The 21,946-nt window shown below is 45.6% G+C and overlaps 2 protein-coding genes across 7 annotated transcripts in view; one reads left to right on the forward strand and one right to left on the reverse strand.

Annotated features, from left to right (window-relative positions):
- GTF2H4 (general transcription factor IIH subunit 4) overlaps nucleotides 1-4,752 on the reverse strand; it is a 35,454-nt gene extending 30,702 nt beyond the window's left edge. Inside the window, exons 1-2 of one of the 4 annotated variants that reach the window (XM_068267337.1) lie at nucleotides 4,658-4,752; nucleotides 4,269-4,388 (exon numbers count right to left, since the gene is read on the reverse strand). In XM_068267337.1, coding sequence (XP_068123438.1) covers nucleotides 4,269-4,387 — 119 coding nt within the window. In that variant the 5' untranslated portion in view covers nucleotide 4,388; nucleotides 4,658-4,752. The other 3 variants (XM_068267336.1, XM_068267338.1, XM_068267335.1) reach the window with 3 other exon arrangements.
- The window catches only part of LOC137545751 (E3 ubiquitin-protein ligase TRIM39-like), a 33,719-nt gene continuing 16,508 nt past the window's right edge, over nucleotides 4,736-21,946 (forward strand). The window contains exons 1-4 of one of the 3 annotated variants that reach the window (XM_068267331.1): nucleotides 4,736-4,768; nucleotides 11,071-11,492; nucleotides 15,743-15,838; nucleotides 17,617-17,826. In XM_068267331.1, coding sequence (XP_068123432.1) covers nucleotides 11,073-11,492; nucleotides 15,743-15,838; nucleotides 17,617-17,826 — 726 coding nt within the window. In that variant the 5' untranslated portion in view covers nucleotides 4,736-4,768; nucleotides 11,071-11,072. Of the gene's footprint in view, nucleotides 4,769-4,807; nucleotides 5,040-10,564; nucleotides 10,783-11,070; nucleotides 11,493-15,742; nucleotides 15,839-17,616; nucleotides 17,827-21,946 lie in introns of those variants that run through there. The other 2 variants (XM_068267334.1, XM_068267332.1) reach the window with 2 other exon arrangements.

The following is a 21,946-nucleotide window of genomic DNA, read 5'->3' on the forward strand; positions in this document are numbered from 1 at the left end:
TGGAGAAGTAAAGGAAGGAAGGGGGGGGGGGGAAGCATGAGCAGGAGGTGCTCCACAGCAAGCTGCACTGCTGAAAAGTAACCACAATTGGCTAGGGTTTATCGAATTGGTGGAAAACTTAAAGCTGCAGTTCAGTCTCAAATAAATATGACTTCCCCTCTTAGCAGTCATTTGCCATGAAAAGGTCTCAATTTCTGCTTTTGCGGTCCCGTCATATGACACTCACTTTATGAAGGAGAGAGCGTGAGGCAGGGGTCACACTTCGGCACAGAGCACACCAAAAACCGCTAGCACATCTGCAAAACACTAGAGGTTTTTGAAGCAGATTTCAGAGCGATTCTAGGCATGTTTAGAGGTTTTCTAAACATGCCTAGTATTTTTTGGAGCGTTTTTGTGTAGAAGATTTTATATATTGTTATAGTAAAGCGGTTACTGAAAAGCTACTGAAACAAAAACACCTGGAAAAGCTCTCTGATCTAGGGTTTTTCAGAGCAATTTGAGCTTTTCCTATACTTTACATTGAGGCAGAAACGCATCTGCAAACCACAAAAATGCTGCAGGAGCCACATTTGCGGTTTGCTAAAAACCTTAAACCGCTGGTGTGCACCATCCCATTGAGATACATTAGCCAAGCGTTTTCACAAGCAGCAGTGTTTTTGAAAACGCTACCAAAAACGCTTGCTGTGCACCAGCCCTTACAACAGGCAGAAATCAGGTATGTGATTTCCCTGCATATCGCATACCTTTGTCTGCATTATAACACACACAGGCCTCAATTCACTAAACTCATCTCATGTCTTTAATAACTCTTCTAGAGTTGTTACCATGGTGATAAGGCATGTAGTATTCAGGAAACATTTTACCTCAGGCAAGCCTAAAGTTAACTCTTCTGTCTTTAAATTAACTCTCCAATCCTTAAAATAACTCCAGAGTTAAAGACAGGCTGTTAATTAGCTGCATGTGAAAATAACTACAGAGGAGGTAAATTAACTACAGAGGAGGTAAATTAACTACAGGAGAGGTAACTTAAGGAATGAAGAGGTAAGATAACTCTCTCACGTGTGGAGGTAAGTTTTCTCTTGCCTTATTATCTCTAGCATGATCTTAGTGAATTGAGGCCACAGTAGACTATGGTGGTGAAGGGGAAATGCATATGTTGTGCGTTAGTAATAGAAGTAGTACGTTTTTTCCCCGCATGCAGGAAGTGCATTAAATGTGAACCAGCCTATTTGAATAGTGGGGCCCCTGCCTCAGTCAAGCTTCCACTCAAACTTCCTTCCTCTGCATAGCACACACTGTCTTCTCATCAGTTAAAGAGGAAATCCAGTGAAAATAATGTAATAAAAAAGTGCTTAATTTGTACAATAATTATGTATAAATGATTTGGTCAGTGTTTGCCCATTGTAAAATATTTCCTCTCCCTGATTTACATACTGAAATTTATCACATGGTGACTTTTTTTACTGCTGGAAGGTAACGTCACTGGAAGGAGATGCTGCTTGCATTTTTTGGCAATTGGAAAGAGCTGTTATTTCCCACAATGCAACAAGGCTCCCACAGTGTGATGTCAGTACCTCAGTGTTGTGAGGCGATGACATCACACTGTGGGAGGGGTTTCACCACAAAATCAGCCATACAGAGCCCCCCCGATGATCCATTTGAGAAAAGGAAGAGATTTCTCAATTGAAAGGGGGTGTCAGCTACTGATTGGGATGAAGCTAAATTCTTGGTTACGGTTTCTCTTTAAAATACAATATTGCCCAGCACACATACAGCTTCTCAGCGCAAATAAATTACAGAACAGCACACACCTCCTTCTCGGTACAAAGACAATATTGCACAGCACACAACTTCTCAGCTTAAATACAGTTCTGCACAGCACACACCTTCTCAGCTCAAATACAGTACTGCCCAGCACACACCTTCTCAGCTCAAATACAGTACTGCCCAGCACACACCTTCTCAGCTCAAATACAGTACTGCCCAGCACACACTTTCTCAGCTCAAATACAGTACTGCCCAGCACACACCTTCTCAGCTCAAATACAGTACTGCCCAGCACACGCCATCTCAGCTCAAATACAGTACTGCCCAGCACACGCCTTCTCAGCTCAAATACAGTACTGCCCAGCACACGCCTTCTCAGCTCAAATACAGTACTGCCCAGCACACGCCTTCTCAGCTCAAATACAGTACTGCCCAGCACACGCCTTCTCAGCTCAAATACAGTACTTTACTTATCAAATGAGACTGCGCTCAGTGTCCTATAATCACCACTGCTCCAGGCGGCACACTATAAAAGAGAAAGATAATTCCCACAAAGTTCCAGTCAAAATAGCAGCGCCAGCAGGGTCCACTTGTAACCTTCACAGGACCTTTAAACATAAGCAGAGACAGAGAGGGGAGCCCTCATAGATAGTAACGCCTTATCACAACACCCTTGTGCTCAAAAGATTAGCTGAAGTGATCAAGGCTATCACCAATAGGTCAGGAGGAAATCGCACTCCCCCCCCGTTTTACCCTGCTCACCAGATAACTGCTTGGGTATGTGGCATATCAAATCTCAGACGGTTTCTAGAGAGTATAGACAAAACAACCTTGCATTGTGTAAAACAGTTTAATAAGGTGCCCAAGGCCCCCTTTAAAATCCACGTACATAAAAGATTCTTGTATCAAAACATATCATAGTTAGTTACACATCCAGGAACAGCTCCGGTCACCTCCTCCGCGTCCCCGGCCAGTCTCCTGTATACAGCGTGCGTGCGTCTCCTAAGCTCCGCCCGAATACAGTACTGCCCAGCACACGCCTTCTCAGCTCAAATACAGTACTGCCCAGCACACGCCTTCTCAGCACAAAGACGGTGTTGCCCAGCACACGCCTTCTCAGCACAAAGACGGTGTTGCCCAGCACACGCCTTCTCAGCACAAAGACGGTGTTGCCCAGCACACGCCTTCTCAGCACAAAGACGGTGTTGCCCAGCACACGCCTTCTCAGCACAAAGACGGTGTTGCCCAGCACACGCCTTCTCAGCACAAAGACGGTGTTGCCCAGCACACGCCTTCTCAGCACAAAGACGGTGTTGCCCAGCACACGCCTTCTCAGCACAAAGACGGTGTTGCCCAGCACACGCCTTCTCAGCACAAAGACGGTGTTGCCCAGCACACGCCTTCTCAGCACAAAGACGGTGTTGCCCAGCACACGCCTTCTCAGCACAAAGACGGTGTTGCCCAGCACACGCCTTCTCAGCACAAAGACGGTGTTGCCCAGCACACGCCTTCTCAGCACAAAGACGGTGTTGCCCAGCACACGCCTTCTCAGCACAAAGACGGTGTTGCCCAGCACACGCCTTCTCAGCACAAAGACGGTGTTGCCCAGCACACGCCTTCTCAGCACAAAGACGGTGTTGCCCAGCACACGCCTTCTCAGCACAAAGACGGTGTTGCCCAGCACACGCCTTCTCAGCACAAAGACGGTGTTGCCCAGCACACGCCTTCTCAGCACAAAGACGGTGTTGCCCAGCACACGCCTTCTCAGCACAAAGACGGTGTTGCCCAGCACACGCCTTCTCAGCACAAAGACGGTGTTGCCCAGCACACGCCTTCTCAGCACAAAGACGGTGTTGCCCAGCACACGCCTTCTCAGCACAAAGACGGTGTTGCCCAGCACACGCCTACTCAGCACAAAGACGGTGTTGCCCAGCACACGCCTTCTCAGCACAAAGACGGTGTTGCCCAGCACACGCCTTCTCAGCACAAAGACGGTGTTGCCCAGCACACACCTTCTCAGCACAAAGACGGTGTTGCCCAGCACACACCTTCTCAGCACAAAGACGGTGTTGCCCAGCACACACCTTCTCAGCACAAAGACGGTGTTGCCCAGCACACACCTTCTCAGCACAAAGACGGTGTTACCCAGCACACACCTTCTCAGCACAAAGACGGTGTTGCCCAGCACACACCTTCTCAGCACAAAGACGGTGTTGCCCAGCACACACCTTCTCAGCACAAAGACGGTGTTGCACAGCACACACCTTCTCAGCACAAAGACGGTGTTGCACAGCACACACCTTCTCAGCACAAAGACGGTGTTGCACAGCACACACCTTCTCAGTATAAAGGCAATATCTGCCATTTAATCCTTTACCCTACTAAGAATATCTATTATTATCTGTGTCTGATGGGTATAATTTCTAAAGAAGATGATAAATAAATGAATGAGTATCATTACTGTGATAAGCTAGCTTTAATAACTTATTGATGCCACTCACCTAAACACAGCCAAGCAAGTGGCAGGGTGGTTGTAGAGTCTGTCGAGGACACCCGGGCTCAGTTCTTGAAGAAACTCATGAAGATTCTTGCATTTCAGCTGTACCCTCTGTAGCTTCATCCTGCAAAAGGTGTCCAAACAGAAAGACAATAAAGGAGCCTATATCAAATAGAAAGCAAGTCTTCAAACATCAACCAGAGATCTGTAAGCACGTAACTGCATTAGAATACCACCTGCACCTACTTTTCTGACCACTAGTCTTCCAAGCATGAGGGGAGAGCATGGTAGCAGGTCGGTGGGGAGGGGGGACGGTCCCCTCCCTCACTTCGGGCTCTCCCCTCCAGCATTTAATAGTGGTTATGCGGGCGGCGGGCAGCGGCAGACACATACCTTCCGTGCGCTCCAGACGGACGGTTCTTCCTCTAGTGTCAAGACGCTACTTCCTGTTTATACAGGAAGTCGCGTCAGAAGCGAGAGGAAGATCCGTGGAGCGCACGGAAGGTATGTATCTGCCGCTGCCCCGCCGCCTGCATAAGCTCTATTAAATGCTGGAGGGGAGAGAGGGGACCGTCCCCCCTCCCCACCGACTTGCTACTATGCTCGCCCCTCATGCTGCGACCCCTCCAGGTCCCAGCGGCGGGGCACCCCTGTGAATAGATTGGGGGCTAAAATAGGGCTAGCGATGCCCATGTGTATATATATATATAATGTATATGTAATGCATGTATCATATGTGATTCTCTAAAGCTGGAGTATTCAAGTGGCCGGTGAGGTACGGACATCAGCACTTGTAGTATGTAGTCATGTGATGTAATGATATAGTGATAATGTAGTGATAGTAACGGTCATAGCAAAAAAAAATAAATCTATATTTCATAGTTTTTTACTTCAGTGTTGCTGACACACTTTGAGAATGAAAAATAAAACATAGCGATTGGATTTATAGAATTTTGTGTTTCTAGTCTGCTATTATATATGCTCAGTTGCTCACGTTATATTTGCATATTAACCACTTGCAGACCGCCCACTGCACATTGGCAGCGGCAAAGTGGCAGCCCCAGGACTATGTAACGCAGATTGGCGTCGGGTCTTGGGACACTGTGTTGCCGGGGATCCTCCGGCAATAGGCTCCGCCCACCCGCGTCGTCAACCCGCCGGCCAATCGTAAGCGCCGGCGGGTTGTTAACCCGACGATCGTATAATACGCTTTGTAATGTTTACGAAGTGTATTATACAGGCTGCCTCCTGCCCTGGTGTTATCTTAACCAGAGAATATGTACAGTCATAAAAGACCAAAAATGAATTTGATTAGTAAAGCGGTATCTGTTCCAACCAGACACAACACGGCACCTGACTGATGGCTGACATAGGGAAACTCAGCTGCAAACACTGTGTTTGCAGCTGAGTTTCCCTATGTCAGCCATCAGTCAGGTGCCGTGTTGTGTCTGGTTGGAACAGATACCGCTTTACTAATTTACTAAAATTACCTTTTTTCATCAATCAAAGCACACAGTGTCTATGATCTGCTTTTTGTATTGCTTTTTATATGTCTGTACCACAAATTCTTCTGCTGCTTTACAAAGAATTTTTCTACCTTTTTGAAGAAGAAAAATATTTTTTGGTGAATATAATAAAGTGTGAAACAAAAAATTTTGGAAACAGATCGCTATTTTGTGGCTTCACTTGATTTAAATCGATCCTCCTATAAAGAAACCTCTCCTCTAAACACCCACTAATTACCCATCAATCACCCCCTATCACCACCTGTCACTGTTACCCATCATATTAGACCCTAATCTGCCCCTTGCGGGCACTCAATCACCCGCCCACACGCTCAGATTGCCCTCAGACCCCCCCCTTAACAATTCGCCAGTGCATTATTTACATCTGTTTTTCCCTGTAATAACCCACTGATCACCTGTCAATCACCTATCAATCACGCCCTGTCACTGCCACCCATCAATCACCCCCTGTCACTGCCACCCATCAATTAGCCCCTAACCTGCCCCTTGCGGGCAATCTGATCACCCACCCACACCATCGGATTGCCTGCAGACCCGCCGTCAGATCACCTCCCAAGTGCATTGTTTACATCTGTTCTCTCCTCTAAACACCCACTAATTGCCCATCAATCACCCCCTGTCACCACCTGTCACTGCTACCCATCAGATTAGACCCCTATCTGCCCCTAGGGCACCCAATCACCCGCCCACACCCTCAGAACGCCCTCAGACCCCAGCCCTGATCACCTCGTCAGTGCATTGCTTGCATCTATTCCCCCCCACTAATCACACCTTGAGACACCCATCAATCACCTCCTGTCATCACCTGTCACCCCCTAGCACACCTACCCATCAGATCAGGCCCTAATTTGCCCCGTGTGGGCTCCTGATCACTCGGCCAAACCCTCAGATCCCCCTCAGACCCCCTTCTGATCACCTCCCCAGTGCATTGATTGCATCTATTTTCCCCTCTAACCACCCCCTGAGACACCCATCAATCACCTTCTGTCACCCCCCCCTAGCACTCCTATCCATCAGATCAGGCCCAATACAACCTGTCATGTAAGAGGCCAGCCTGCTTATGACCGGTTCCACAAAATTCGCCCCCTCATAGACCACCAGGTTTCCAGACTACTCACGGTTTTGGGCCCGTAAAATGCCAGTGCAGTATAGGAACTCCACAAGTGACCCCTTTTTAGAAAGAAGACACCCCAAGGTATTCTGTTAGGTGTATGAAGAGTTCATAGAAGATTTTATTTTTTTGTCAAAAGTTAGCGGAAATTGATTTTTATTGTTTTTTCACAAAGTTTCATTTTTCACTAACTTGTGACAAAAAATAAAATCTTCTATGAACTCACCATACACCTAACGGAATACCTTGGGGTGTCTTCTTTCTAAAATGGGGTCACTTGTGGGGTTCCTATACTGCCCTGGCATTTTAGGGGCCCTAAACCGTGAGGAGTAGTCTAGAAAACAAATGCCTCAAAATGACCTGTGAATAGTACGTTGGGTCCCTTAGCGCACCTAGGCTGCAAAAAAGTGTCGCACATGTCGTATCGCCGTACTCAGGAGAAGTAGTATAATGTGTTTTGGGGTGTACTTTTACACATACCCATGCTGGGTGGGAGAAATATTTCTGTAAATGGACAATTGTGTGTAAAAAAAAAAAAAAAAATTTGTCATTTACAGAGATATTTCTCCCACCCAGCAAGGGTATATGTAAAAATACGCCCCAAAACACATTATACTACGTCTTCTGAGTACGGCGATACCACATGTGTGACACTTTTTTGCAACCTAGGTGCGCTAAGGGGCCTAACGTCCTATTCACAGGTCATTTTGCGACATTTGGTTTCAAGACTACTCCTCATGGTTTAGGGCCCTAAAATGCCAGGGCAGTTTAGGAACCCCACAAATGACCCCATTTTAGAAAGAAGATACCCCAAGGTATTCCGTTAGGAGTATGGTGAGTTCATAGAAGATTTTATTTTTTGTCACAAGTTAGTGGAAAATGACACTTTGTGAAAAAAAAAATTAAAATCAATTTCCGCTTACTTATGACAAAAAAATAAAATCTTCTATGAACTCACCATACTCCTAACGGAATACCTTGGGGTGTCTTCTTTCTAAAATGGGGTCATTTGTGGGGTTCCTGTACTGCACTGGCATTTTAGGGGCCCTAAACCGTGAGGAGTAGTCTTGAAACCAAGTGTCGCAAAATGACCTGTAAAATCCTAAAGGTACTCATTGGACTTTGGGCCCCTTAGCGCAGTTATGGTGCAAAAAAGTGCCACACATGTGGTATCGTCGTACTCAGGAGAAGTAGTATAATGTGTTTTGGGGTGTATTTTTACACATACCCATGCTGAGTGGGAGAAATATCTCTGTAAATGGACAATTGTGTGTAAAAATACCACGTGTGGCACTTTTTTGCAGCCTAACTGCGCTAAGGGGCCCAAAGTCCAATGAGCACCTTTAGGCTTTACAGGGGTGCTTACAATTTAGCACCCCCCAAAATGCCAGGACAGTAAACACACCCTACAAATGACCCCATTTTGGAAAGTAGACTGGAAAGTACAAGGGAGCCGCAGATCGTCTGCCCTGAGGTCTGCTATTACAGTAAGATAATTAACTTTTTTTCTGTGTTTCGCCTCGTAAGTCCTTTAAGGTATTCAGAGAGGATCATAGTGAGTCCGTGGCAGATTTAATTTTTTTTTTTTGTCGCAAGTTAGAAGAAATGGAAACTTTTTATTTTCTTTTTTTTTGTCACAAAGTGTCATTTTCCGCTAACTTGTGACAAAAAATAAAATCTTCTATGAACTCACCATGCCTCTCACTGAATACTTTGGGATGTCTTCTTTCCAAAATGGGGTCATTTGGGGGGTATTTATAACATCCTGGAATTTTAGCACCTCATGAAACATGACAGGTGGTCAGAAAAGTCAGAGATGCTTCAAAATGGGAAAATTCACTTTTGGCGCCATAGTTTGTAAACGCTATAACTTTTACCCAAACCAATAAATATAGGCTGAATGTTTTTTTTTAATCAAAAACATGTTTGTCCACATTTTTCGTGCTGCATGTATACAGAAATTTTACTTTATTTGAAAAATGTCAACACAGAAAGTTAAAAAAATCATTTTTTTACAAAATTCATGTCTTTTTTGATGAATATAATAAAAAATAAAAATCGCAGCAGCAATCAAATAGCACCAAAAGAAAGCTGTATTAGTGACAAGAAAAGGAGGTAAAATTCATTTAGGTGGTAGGTTGTATGACCGAGCAATAAACCGTTAAAGCTGCAGTGGTCTGAATGGGAAAAAAGGCTCTGGTCCTTAAGGGGTTTTATGACTGCAGTCCTTAAAGGGGAACTGAAGAGAGAGGTATATGGAGGCTGTCATGTTTATTTCCTTTTAGACAATACCAGTTGCCTGAAAGCCCTGCGGATCCTCTGCCTCTAATACTATTAGCCATAGCCCCTGAACAAGCATTCAGCAGATCAGGTGTTTCAGTGGTTCAGACTTATAAGTCTGATCTGACAAGACTAGCTGCATGCTTGTTTCTGGTTTTAATCAGATACTACTGCAGAGATATAGACCAGCAGGGCTGCCAGGCAACTGGTATTGATTAAAAGGAGATAAACATGACAGCCTCCATATACCTCTCTCTTCAGTTCCCCTTTAAGTGGTTAAACTCGCTTTTTAAGGTCAGAAATATTTCATACGCCAGGACTGTGGAGTCAGAGCAATTTTTGGGTACCTGGAGTTGGTGTTGGAGGTTTCATAAACGTTGGAGTCGGGTGATTTTGTTGTTCCCAACCCACTTGTACCCACTTCATAGCACCGACGTGCTACCAAGCTCTCCCCTCATGCTGCGACCCCCTCCAGCCCCCAAAAACGGGGGAGGGGGGCACACTGGTAGTCAAGGTAAGGGGGGCGTCTGTCACTACCCAACTGGCGGTCCCTGTCACTAGTTAACCTGGGGGGCGCCTGTCACTCACTACCTAACCTGGGGTCACCTGTCACTACCTAACCTGGGGTCACCTGTCACTCACTACTTAACCTGGGGGTCCCTGTCACTCACTACCTAACCTGGGGGTCCCTGTCACTCACTACCTAAACAGGGGGCACCTGTCCCTACCTAACCTGGGGGGCGCCTGTCACTCACTACCTAACCTGGGGGGCGCCTGTCACTCACTACCTAACCTGGGGGTCCCTGTCACTCACTACCTAAACTGGGAGGCTCCTGTCACTCACTATATACACTGGGGGGGTCCCTGTCACTACCTGAACTGGGGGGCACCTTTCACTACATACACTGGGGGGCTCCTGTCACTGCCTGAACTGGGGGCTCCTGTCACTACCTGAACCGTGGGCTCCTGTCACTGCCTGAACCGTGGGCTCCTGTCACTGCCTGAACCGGGGGCTCCTGTCACTGCCTGAACCGGGGGCTCCTGTCACTGCCTGAACCGGGGGCTCCTGTGCCTACCTGAACTGGGGGGCTCCTGTCACTACCTGAACTGGGGGGGCTCCTGTCACTACCTGAACTGGGGGGGCTCCTGTCACTACCTGAACTGGGGGGCTCCTGTCACTACCTGAACTGGGGGGCTCCTGTCACTACCTGAACTGGGGGGCTCCTGTCACTACCTGAACTGGGGGGGCTCCTGTCACTACCTGAACTGGGGGGGCTCCTGTCACTACCTGAACTGGGGGGGCTCCTGTCACTACCTGAACTGGGGGGGCTCCTGTCACTACCTGAACTGGGGGGCTCCTGCCACTACCTTAACTGGTGGACTCCTGGCGCTACCTAAACTATCCAGGCCAGCCAGCCCAGCATCACCACCAGCCAACCAGCCCAGAATCACTGTCAAAAAGGCCACAGCATCACCATCAGTCAGCAGTCAGGCCAGCATTTACTTCAACCAGCCAAGCACAGCCCCGCATTACCGCCAGCCAGGTCACAGCATCACCGCCAGCCAACCCGGCCACAGCATCACCACCAGCCAGGCGCAAGGTATGTATCTGCCGCTGCCCCGCCGCCTGCATAACCACTATTAAATGCTGGAGGGGAGCGCAGAGGGGAGAGCCCGAGGTGAGGGGGGGGACTCTCCCCACTGACATGCTACCAAGCTCTCCCCTCATGCTGGGGGGTTATAGCCCATAGAACCCCTTTAAGAATGCTTTCAAATGTTCTTTTATGTAACTAGTTACTGAAATTTTAGTTTTGGGTTTATAATCCCACTTTACTTTTGTGTCACACGATTTTTTTATCTTCTGTTTATTTTTCTTCTCCTCTCCCCAGTTATGGCTTCTGCTCCTAGTAACCCCGTTAAGGACTTGCAGGAAGAACTCACGTGTTCTATATGTCTTGATCATTACAATGATCCAGTCTCAATAGACTGTGGACACTGCTATTGCCGAAATTGCATCAGCCAAACATGGAAGGGAATCCGTAGTAACTTTCCTTGCCCTCAGTGTCGACATGTATCCCGGTGGAAGTTTTTAAGGACAGTCCGTCCTCTGGAAAATGTATTGGAAATTTCTAACCGTCTCGTTTCTTCTGCTGCAAAAGAGCAAACTAAAAACCAATGTAAAAAGCACAAGGAGCCACTGAAGCTTTATTGTAAAGTTGATGGCAAAGAAATCTGTGTGATCTGCAGGGAGTCTGTGGCACACAGAACCCATACTGTCATGCCAATGGAAGAAACTACCAAAGAGTTTCAGGTGAAAGAAACTACAAGCCATAAGAAATGTTAGGTGTTTGTAGATAGGTCAGATTTCATGTATATTGGACTCTATTCACCAGGGCTGTGGAGTCGGAGTCGTGGAGTCGGGCAATTTTGGGTGCCTGGAGTCGGAGTCGGGAAAAAATGCACCGACTCCGACTCCTAATGAATTTGTAACTGTAATTAAAATAGAAAATATGATAAAATGTTATATTTCTCAGATAATAGTCATTAAAAATAATGTATATATACAGTAATAGCTGTGCTTAGTCCACAAAAATGAAATAAACCAATCAAAATTAGTTACTTGTGCTGCTTCAATAAAGCAGTCCCCGTATTTTTAAGGTCAGATATACATATCTGATTGTGACTGTATATATGATGTGTACACAGGAATCTCTTATATATACTAAATAACATCTATGCTGTAAGAATAAAGCCTGATGTGTAGCTGTGTCACTAATAGAGATGGTCAACGAGATGGAAATAATTCTGCATTGATGCTGATTTATGCAAATGTATGCACTCCCTTTGCTGATGAAATTTGATATGTTATTAAAATTTGGTTTGGTGACTACAAATTAAAGGGTAACTGAGAAGGATGAAAAGTAAAGTTTTATACATACCTGGGGCTTCCTCCAGCCCCCTTTAGGCTAATCAGTCCCTCACTGTCCTCCACCACCCGGATCTTCTGCTATGAGTCCTGGTAATTGAGCCAGTCAGCGCTGTCCGGCCGCATGCCGCTCCCACAGCCAGGAACATTCTGCACCTGCGCAATAGTGCTGCACAGGTGTAGTATGCTCCTGGCGGCGGAGTGTGTGCATGCGCACTACGCCTGACTGGCTCAAGTACCTGGACTCATAGCAGAAGATCCAGGTGGTGGAGGAGGACAACGAGGGACTGATTATTCTGAAGGCAGCTGGAGGAAGCCCCAGGTATGTATAAAACTTTAATTTCATCTGTTTCAGGTTTACTTTGTTACACAGTAGTACTATACTCTACATATGCACTCCCCACAGAGCTGCAGGGAATCCACTGAGAATGCTGTGCACATTGAACACAGAGGTGTTGTCTGTTTACAATCTCCTCATTCCCCTGCAGAGTACCTGCACATCATTCTTACATGTACCCACACTTACATTGCCTAGGGCCTGATAGATCTTCTTTGTTCCGGTTTGCACCTTTTACAAGTACTCTTACCAAGGACTAGTTTTAGTCTAAAGGGAATAAATATAGTAGTCTACATATCCTTCTCACTTCAGTTGTCTTGTAAAATTCCTAAGCGTTGGCAGTTAAGAGACGAATTTCATGTTACATACTTTTAATCAACAAAATTGTAATATGCAAATTAGAGGAGTCGGAGTCGTGGAGTCGGAGTCGGTGGAATCCTAAACTGAGGAGTCGGAGTCGGTGGATTTTTGGACCGACTCCACAGCCCTGCTATTCACTAAGAGCAGTTCGGTAAAATACCTCATTCGGTATTTTACTCTTTCCAAATTCACTGAATACTGTCCACATGAGGCAGAAGATTGGTAATTTACTGAGCAAACATGCCTCAATTCACTAAGCCCTGCTTGGTAAGTGTCACTTACCAGCCGTGTATCAGGGCAGCGGTGAGGCAGGGAGCTGCATGTATGAGTCGGGGTTTTCTGTTCAGTGTATCCTGTCATTCCTTTAGATGTGCTGCAGCCACCAGGGGGAGCTCTTCTGTATGCCAGAATACAGATTTTCACATCTAAAGGGACGCAGAAAAGCCCCCAAAAATGTCACCTTCCTCTGCTCTGATACACTGAAAGACCCACCGAAATCCATGTCGCATCCAATTAGAGGGAGAAGCAGGGCTGTGTGGCTCTCCCTATTGGCTGCCTGACTCTCCCAAAAGGCTGTCTGTCAAGTTATCGCACAGAGAGCATGGAAAAAGTAAGTTACTGGCTGCTATGAGCTGGCGAAAAATATCAAACACTTTTGCCTGATTTACCGAATGGTAAATTTTGGTAAATCTTTGTGAATTGTAATTTCTTGACACTTCCTGAGGCAATTACCGCACAAATCGGTAATTTACCCCACTAGTCGGTTATATTAATTTTCTGTGCGTTGATAGGTTTAATGAATTGTAATTTGGGAAGGTGATCGGTAAAATCAGCTGTTTTCAGCATTACCGAATGCAGTAATGCTTTGTGAATAGAGCCCATAGTCTGTGGTCTGGAATTGGGCCAATCCGATGCACTTATTGTTGATTTTGATAGAACCAGTTCCAAGCATCATACAATTTGTTTTAATGTATTTTGACCCCCAGAAGTGTGTGTGTGTGTGTGTGGGGAGTGGGGGGGGAGTCAGTGCATCTTATTGTCCAAATAATACTAGTATAGTATTTGGCCTGGCACCACTGCCTCTCAAGCACCCGAAACTAATCCCCGCGGCAACTGCTTAGTTAAACCCCTGAGGAAGGCCTCACCTGTCCAGCCAGAGTGCTCCGATTCCTCTGTCTCATGTCTTTTTGTATTGTCACTTGCACCCACTCTCTGGGACTCCAAGGTCAGCGGGTGGGGAGGGTGCCAGCAAAGATACAAGGCCTAAGAAGATATGGGAAAGAGGACTTGAAGCGTGCCATCTGGACAGGAGACGGCTTCCCCTGCACTATAACTCTGCAGTTGTAGTATGAAGGGAGGGGGGGGGGACAACCATTGCAGCAGCTTAGCTCATGGTACATAAGTGTTATTATCACATGTTAAGTTGTTACTTCTCTATGATGTACCATATATTAATAGCAAAATGCTGGACTGATTGTGGGAGTGATTCTCTTTTTGATGAACATCATTTAAAATGCTGGACTCTTGCTCTGGACTGTCTGCAGAACTCCAGACCTAAAACAGTAATAAACATGCAAATATGGACAGTTTTCTGAGATAGCTGGGGGGGGGGGGGGGGGGGATTACGGAGGCAGAGTTTCAGAACTCTAATCATTACGGGCATGGGAGTGAGTTTTTGCCATTGCTTGATACCTGGCAGCTTTAATAGAGAGCCTTCCATAACGGGCACTCTTTTTATCTTGTTCCTCTTTAAAGGACAACTGTAGTGAGAGGTATATGGAGGCTGCCATATTTATTTCCTTATAAACAATGCCAGTTGCCTGGCAGCCCTGTCGATCTCTTTGGCTAAAGTAGTGTCTGAGTAACACCAGAAACAAGCACGTGGCTAATCTTGTCAGATCTGACAATAGTGTCAGAAACACCTGATCTGCTGTATGCTTGTTCTGGGTTTACGGCTAAAAGTATTAGAGGCAGAGAATCAGCAGGGCTTCCAGGCAACTGGTATTGCTTATAAGGAAAAGAATATGGCAGCCTCCATATCACTCTCACTACAGTTATCCTTTAAAGAAACACTGAAGCCAGTTTAAAAAAACGGCTTTTTACCTTTTATTTATGTGAGGCATGTTTGCGCCTGCTAAAACGCCACTATCCCATGGCAGAATGAGGGGTCTTTACCCCGCAAATCCCCCCTGCAAAATCCACTACTTTCTTGGTCGTGGATTTTGCTGCCCCGGGAGGCAGAGCTTTCAGCAGCAGCTCTGCCTCCATCCGCCTCTCCCCCGCCCCTCTCAGTGAAGGAAGACTGAGAGGGGCGGGGAGAGGCAGCGATCAGTGCTGATAGACGCGTGTAGAGGCAGAGCTACAGCCAAAAGCTCTGCCTCTCATGGAAGCGCTCCCTGCAGTGTGCCCCAGGGGATTTGGGGGGTAAAGACCCCTCATTCTGCCGGGGGATAGTGGCGTTTTAACAGGGGCAAATATGCCTCACATAAATAAAAGGTAAAAAGAAGTTTTTAAACTGGCTTCAGTGTCTCTTTAAGTGAGAGGGATATAGAAGCTGGCATATTTATTTCCTATTTCCTTTTGAGTAATGCAAATTGTCTGGCTCTCCTACTGATACTTGCCTCTTATACTTTTAGCCATAGACCCCAACAAGCATGCAGATTAAAATGTTGATGCAAACTGCATGCCGCTTGGAATTTGGCCTATCAAACTTTGACCTGTTTCCAATTTGTATACAAATTGCAACAGAATGTGCATAAACTCTGAAAACTAACACCTCATTGATCATCTGTGGTTGCCTAGTGACCGAATGCAGGAGCACTTCTGTTTGGCAATTTATTATGGGAGGGACGGCATTCAGAAAACAGCAGCAGCAACAACACTTTCAAATGACTTTTATGTTGATCTGTTTTAATGTAGTCCTTTTCATTTTGCACAGGCTGACCTTGAGGAACGTCTGACATCATTAAGGAAAGACGCTGCAAACATTGCTAGAAGCAAAGCTGAAGAAGAGGCCAAAGCTGTTAAATTTGAGGTTTGTTGTGTATAACAATGCTCTGTAGGTAGAACAGATGGCTATGCATGCACATCTGATTTAAATGGAACTTAAAGTGAGAGGAATATGGAAGCTGCCATTTTCATTCCCTTATAAACAATGCCAGTTGTCATGCTGAGCTTTTTGTTCTAGCTCTTTGTGAGTTGCACACCTACAACAAGCATGCAACCAGCACAACTAGACCAGAGTCAGGCATCTGATCTGCTTGCTCATTGTTGGTCAGTGACTTGTAGAATTAGAGGCAGAGTATCGGCTGCATGTTATCCACGCATTGTGTTGTGTATAGTGAAACATACAGTCAATGAAAAGTATGTAGAACAGATGATTTTGCCCAGAACATGAGAAGGGATTACTCCACTAGATGAATGAGGAAGGAGAAGTAGACACCGCTGACATTAAGCAGCGTCTGACATCTACACTGCTCCATGCATATCCCACTGCAATGCACGCCTACAGGATTTCTCAAGAGCAACTTCCACCCTCTGGAACTCTCTTCCACCGTCTATCAAACTTGCCCCCTCCTTCACACACATTTAAACAAGGCCTCAAAACCATCTCTTCAAGATGTCTACCCACCCCCTACCACACAGAATTCAAATAAGAGGAGAACAAAAACTGGCACTAAATGCGGCAGGAATGGATACTAGGTCACACTGGGCTTACCTGCAGCGTGCTCCCAAACAGTGCAAAGTCCAAGTCAGTCAAGGAAGAGAGAAGGGCACTGCTGCATAAAAATACCCTTTATTGTGACCGGGTCGACACACAGGTTACAGCAGTGGGGGGAGGAAAGTTGTCTGACAGCTGTTTCGCAAGGGTTAACCTTGCTTCATCAGAGTCTCTGATGAAGCAAGGTTAACCCTTGCGAAACAGCTGTCAGACAACTTTCCTCCCCCCACTGCTGTAACCTGTGTGTCGACCCGGTCACAATAAAGGGTATTTTTATGCAGCAGTGCCCTTCTCTCTTCCTTGACTGACTTGGCCCCTACCACACAGTATTAAAAATAATTATTCCACAGCCCTACCTAGTGTGTCCATCTCCCCTCCCCATATTGTAAGCCTTTGGCAGGGTCCTTTCTTCCCTATTATATTCTACATGATAGTGTGCTTCTTTTCTATGACTGCCTTGTACTTGTATTACTGGACCTACCTAACCAGCCCGTCCCCATTTGCCTTGTATAGTTTTGTCCTATGTTGTATAACCCTGTTGCGTCTGTCATCCTTTGTATCATTGTATTTTTTTATTGTCCGGGGCTGCATAATATGTTAGCGCTTATAAATAAAATTAATAATAATCTCATATAGTACAGTGGAGTTTTAGGGACCGGCACTAGACCGCTGGCTAGAGCCACTGAGGGGATGGTGCATGTACCGTGCCTCCGGATAAGTACAGTCCAGTATAGCAGCAAATAGTAAAGAGCTTCCGGGCAGCAGTTGCAATTGAAGAAGAAAGCACCTTTATTTCATCCTCAGTACAAAGATTAAAAAGCAGGTGTTATAGCCTTACAGTCTGTTTCGCAGAGTCAAGCTCTGCTTCTTCAGAGGCAACAAGTTTTACACTTTTAACATGAAATGTGCTCTCTTCTTCAATTGCAACTGGTGCCCGGAAGCTCTCTACTATTTGCTGCTATAATAATAATCTACATTATATTTATTCTATTTATATTCTTTCTATAGTTACTTCTGTACATTTTATACTGACAAAAAACAATGGGATTTTTATTGTTTGAGGCGGTTGTAAAATGTTTTTATTTTCCTAGGATGAAATTCTGCAGAAAGTGAAAATGGTGACTTCAGAATCTGAAGCGTTGCGGCAGCTTTTAGCTGATCAAGAAAAGCAAGCTATTAATCGCTTGGAAAACATGCGGAAACAAGTCTGTGAGAGAAGAAATGAAAGCATAGCTAGGCTAAATGCAAAGTTATCAGCTGTCAATAAAACCATTGATGATCTTCAGAAAGGCCAACTACTGGTAAGTAGCCTCCTCCACTCAGACCTAAAATGTTCGGCACAGCTCATTGCAGCAAAGCTCCTTTCCTCCCACATACCCAGCAGGTAATCAAGCGGTCAGGCTGTCTCCTCTTCACAGGAAAGACCTACTAATGCTTATCCACCTCATCTTGCTACCTCCTAGCCATATCATACAGGTGCTCCTGCCTGACCTCAGTTTATCCTGACACCTCCTGATCTGCCACACCACCAGGTCACTACTGTTTAATGCCTACACTTCTGTGCCTAGATAAGGGCTCTTTCACATTAGGGCAGATTTTCTGCGTTTCAACGCAAAGGGTAAAGTTTGCGTTACCCAAGGTGAAATGAAAGTCCATAGACTTTCATTTTAGCTTTCACATATAACGCAGCCTTTTTGTGCGTTGCGTTACACTGCACCCAGGTGCAGTTTTTCGGCCGACGCTAGCTTTATGCGTTACAATGTTAGTCAATGTAAAACGCACACTATGCGCGTTTTTAATCCGTTAACGCAGGCAATCAGTCCCAGAATGCCACAGAGGAACAATGTAGAAAGTTGAAAACTTAAGAAAAAAAAATTACCTGCGTTTTTCTATGTGCTGTAACGCATTGAAAACGGATTAAAAACGCACACTCACTGCAGTGCAACGCATATAAGGCATACAACAAAACGTATGCTTTGAGCGTTCTCCAACGCAAGCTCTGATGTGAAAGAGCCCTAATCTAGAGGCTTCCCTATCCTTAACGCTACAGATTTTTTTTTTTTTTTTTAAGCGCTGGGACCCTTCAAACATATTCAACGTTACTTGGGGGCAATCCGTTTCTAGGTTAAAACAGTGTCTCATCCAGTTCTACAAATGCACTCAGTGCTGATATAGGTGCTTAGATTAAGTGCTCCATTTTAATCCACGGAGCCATGGGCGTAACAATAGGGGGTGCAGAGGTTGCGACTGCATCAGGGCCCTTGGGCCAGAGGGGCCTTCTCTCAGCTGCAATATTAGCTTTCTATTGTTCCTCTGCTCATAATAATCCCTTCTATAGATACTTTGAATAGTGGTTATCATTAACAAACTGCTCCCTATCCCCTTCTTGCACCTCTGACACTGTAGTTGCCATTGGCAGATTTTGGTGCGGCGTATCAATTGTTATGTATAGAGAGCTTGGGGGGCCCCATCGTAAAACTTGCATCGAGGCCCACAGCTGCTTAGCTATGCTACTGTACGGAGCAGGTGAAGAAGAGCCATGTTCCAGGCCTCCATAGTTGAGAAAGGAATTCAGTGTTTTTCGAGGAGTACTTTGAAAAGGTTTGCATGCTGGCCATGCTGCATGAAAGCTGGCCAGTTCCTTCCGAGGAAAGATTAAAGAGAAACCGTAACCAAGAATTGAACGTCATCCCAATCAGTAGCTGATACCCCCTTTTCCACGAGAAATCTATTCCTTTTCTCAAACATATCATCAGGGGGCTCTGTATGGCTGATATTGTGGTGAACCCCCTCCTACAGTGTGATGTCAGGACCAAGGTCCTGACATCACACTGCGGGAGCCTTGTTGCATTAAGGGAAATAACAGCTGTTTACAGCTGTTTCCAACTGCCAAAATAGCTAGCAGCTTCTCCTTCCAGTGACATCACCTGCCAGCAGTAAAAATGTCACCATGCGATAAATGTCAGAATGTATATCAGGGAGAGGAAAGATTCAATGGGCAAACACTGCCTAAATCATTTATGCATAATTATTGTAAAAATTAAGCACTTTTTTTATTACATTATTTTCACTGGAGGTACTTTTTAAGCGTTTTCAAAAGATAAATTTTTTTCATAATGCTACCCAATCCCCGACTTCTGATTTTTAGTTTGGCAGGATGGGAAGATGTTCATAAAGTTGATTTAACTGTGTCTTCAGGAAAATTGATTAAATATCAGCTGTAGGAAACCTCATGCTCTCCTCTATAATAAATTGCTGGATGGTTCCTCATTCGCTTACTCTTAAGGCTCCGTTCACATTTGAGCGTTTTGCCAGCAATTTCGTCAAAACGCTCAAGTGCTAGCGCTTTTTAAAGCGCTAGTGCCATAATACTCTATGGGCCTGTTCTCACTTGGGCGATTTGCGTTAATCACCAGCGATTATCGCCAAATGCAAATTTGTATCCTGGAAAGAGTTCCTTGTGCACGCCTTCTGGGCACTACCATCTCCAACGATCTAACTTGAAAAACAAACACTACTTTCATCCAGAGGAAAGCCCAACAGAGACTATTCTTTCTCCGCCAACTGAAGAAGTTTGGTATGTCTCAGAAACTGTTAACGAGTTTCTACTCCGCCACAATCGAATCTGTCCTCTGCACCTCCATCCTGGTTTGGTATGCCGGTTCCTCCGCTGGCGACAGGCATAAGCTACAGAGGGTCATAAGATCAGCAGAGAGAATCATTGGCAAACCACTCCCCCCTGTGGACCTCCTCTACAACTCAAGACTGCACTCCAGGGCTTTGAGGATAGCCAGTGATCCCTCACATCCAGGCTACCGCTTCTTCAGTCGGCTCCCCTTGGGGAAGATATTCCGGTCTATTGCCACCAAGACCTCAAGGCACCTGAACAGCTTCTTCCCCTCAGCCGTAAACTCACTGAACTCTATGCACTCTATTCCCATCTGCTGATCTTTCTCCCATTCTCCCCCCTACACGTCGGCTTACCGTAAAAGCCTGCCCACGGTAGTGTCTGTTGCTCTGTGAACTTTTGTACTATCTGTGTTCTCAACTCTCTGTGTGTATATTTTATGTGATTGTTGTATTTTTATATTTTTGTATATTTGATGTGATTGTTGTATTTTTATATTTTTGCATATTTCTACACTCAGCCCTGTATGCCAAGCCCAATTCCGCGCACGACCAGTCGTGCTTGGCGAAATAAAGTTTCTGATTCTGATTTTTAGGCGAATTCCCGGCGATCGCGTTTAGTGCTATAGAAGCGCTAATCGCAAAAAATCGCCAAGTGTGAATGGTTATTTTTTTCGCGTTAATCGCCAGAGCAAAACACTAGCAAAAGCGTTGGCGTTTTGCAAGTGTGAATGGGGCCTTACTCCAGACTTCTCTTAGCACTATGGTGATTGTGCAAAATGTGTCACAGCACTTCACTGGTTCTTTGGTGATTTTCTCCCCCATTGCCACTAGCCTATTACATTTCCCATAATTTCAATCCCATAGTACCTATCACCAGTAGGGACTGCAAGTGGCTGCCATACTGGATGACTGATGGAGCTTTTCTGGGAGAGAAGAGTCTTTCAGGTAATTCAAAATCTGACCAGGGCCATCAGGGCTTACTGAGTAGGTGAGGTTTTCTCCCTAACATGTTTTTTTTCCCTGTCATTGTGGCCAGAGTTCTATTTTAAAGTGTACCTGAGAAAAATGTAAGGAAAAAATGTATACATACCTGGGGCTTCCTCCTGCCACTTTCAGCCTAATTGTTCCCTCGCCGTCCTCTGCAGCCTCCTCATTCGTCCGCAATCCTTCCAGTAACTTCGGCCACTGGGCACACTGCAGCCGCACGCTCTCCGTATTGATTACGCAGCTGGGACCATTCTGTGCAAGTGCAGAATGCTCCCAGCAATGGGTCACGCACGTGTAAGTCCCGACTCCAGAAGTTACCGGAAGGAATTGCGGACGAATGAGGATGAGGCAGAGGACGGCGGCGTGGGAGCAATCCGACAGAAGGGGACTGGAGGAAGGTATGTATAAATGTTTGCTTTGTGTTCTGAGAATGACCCTGCTGACTCTTTTTCAGGAGAGTTGTCTACTTTAGTTTCAAGTCAAATCAATTATAGTATTTCACCCAAATAAAATGTGTATGTCATTGTTCTATCAATGCTCAGAGATTGGCCATATACATACAAGGACACCTGAACTGAGAGGGATATGGTTGCCTTAGAGGATCTCTTGTGCATCAGTAGTGTCTGAATCACACACCTGACATAAGCATGCAGTTACTTTTAGCCACAGACCCAGTCAAACTTCAGTCAGAATCACCTGATCTGCATGCTTGTTCAGGGTCTGTGGCTAAAAGTAATAGGCAGATTATAGGGTATAAATATGACAGCCTTCATATATCTCTCTCACTTCAGGTGTCATTTAAAG

This window comes from Hyperolius riggenbachi, chromosome 2 (genome assembly GCF_040937935.1).
Source record: "Hyperolius riggenbachi isolate aHypRig1 chromosome 2, aHypRig1.pri, whole genome shotgun sequence".
Classification (NCBI taxonomy): Eukaryota; Metazoa; Chordata; class Amphibia; order Anura; family Hyperoliidae; genus Hyperolius; species Hyperolius riggenbachi.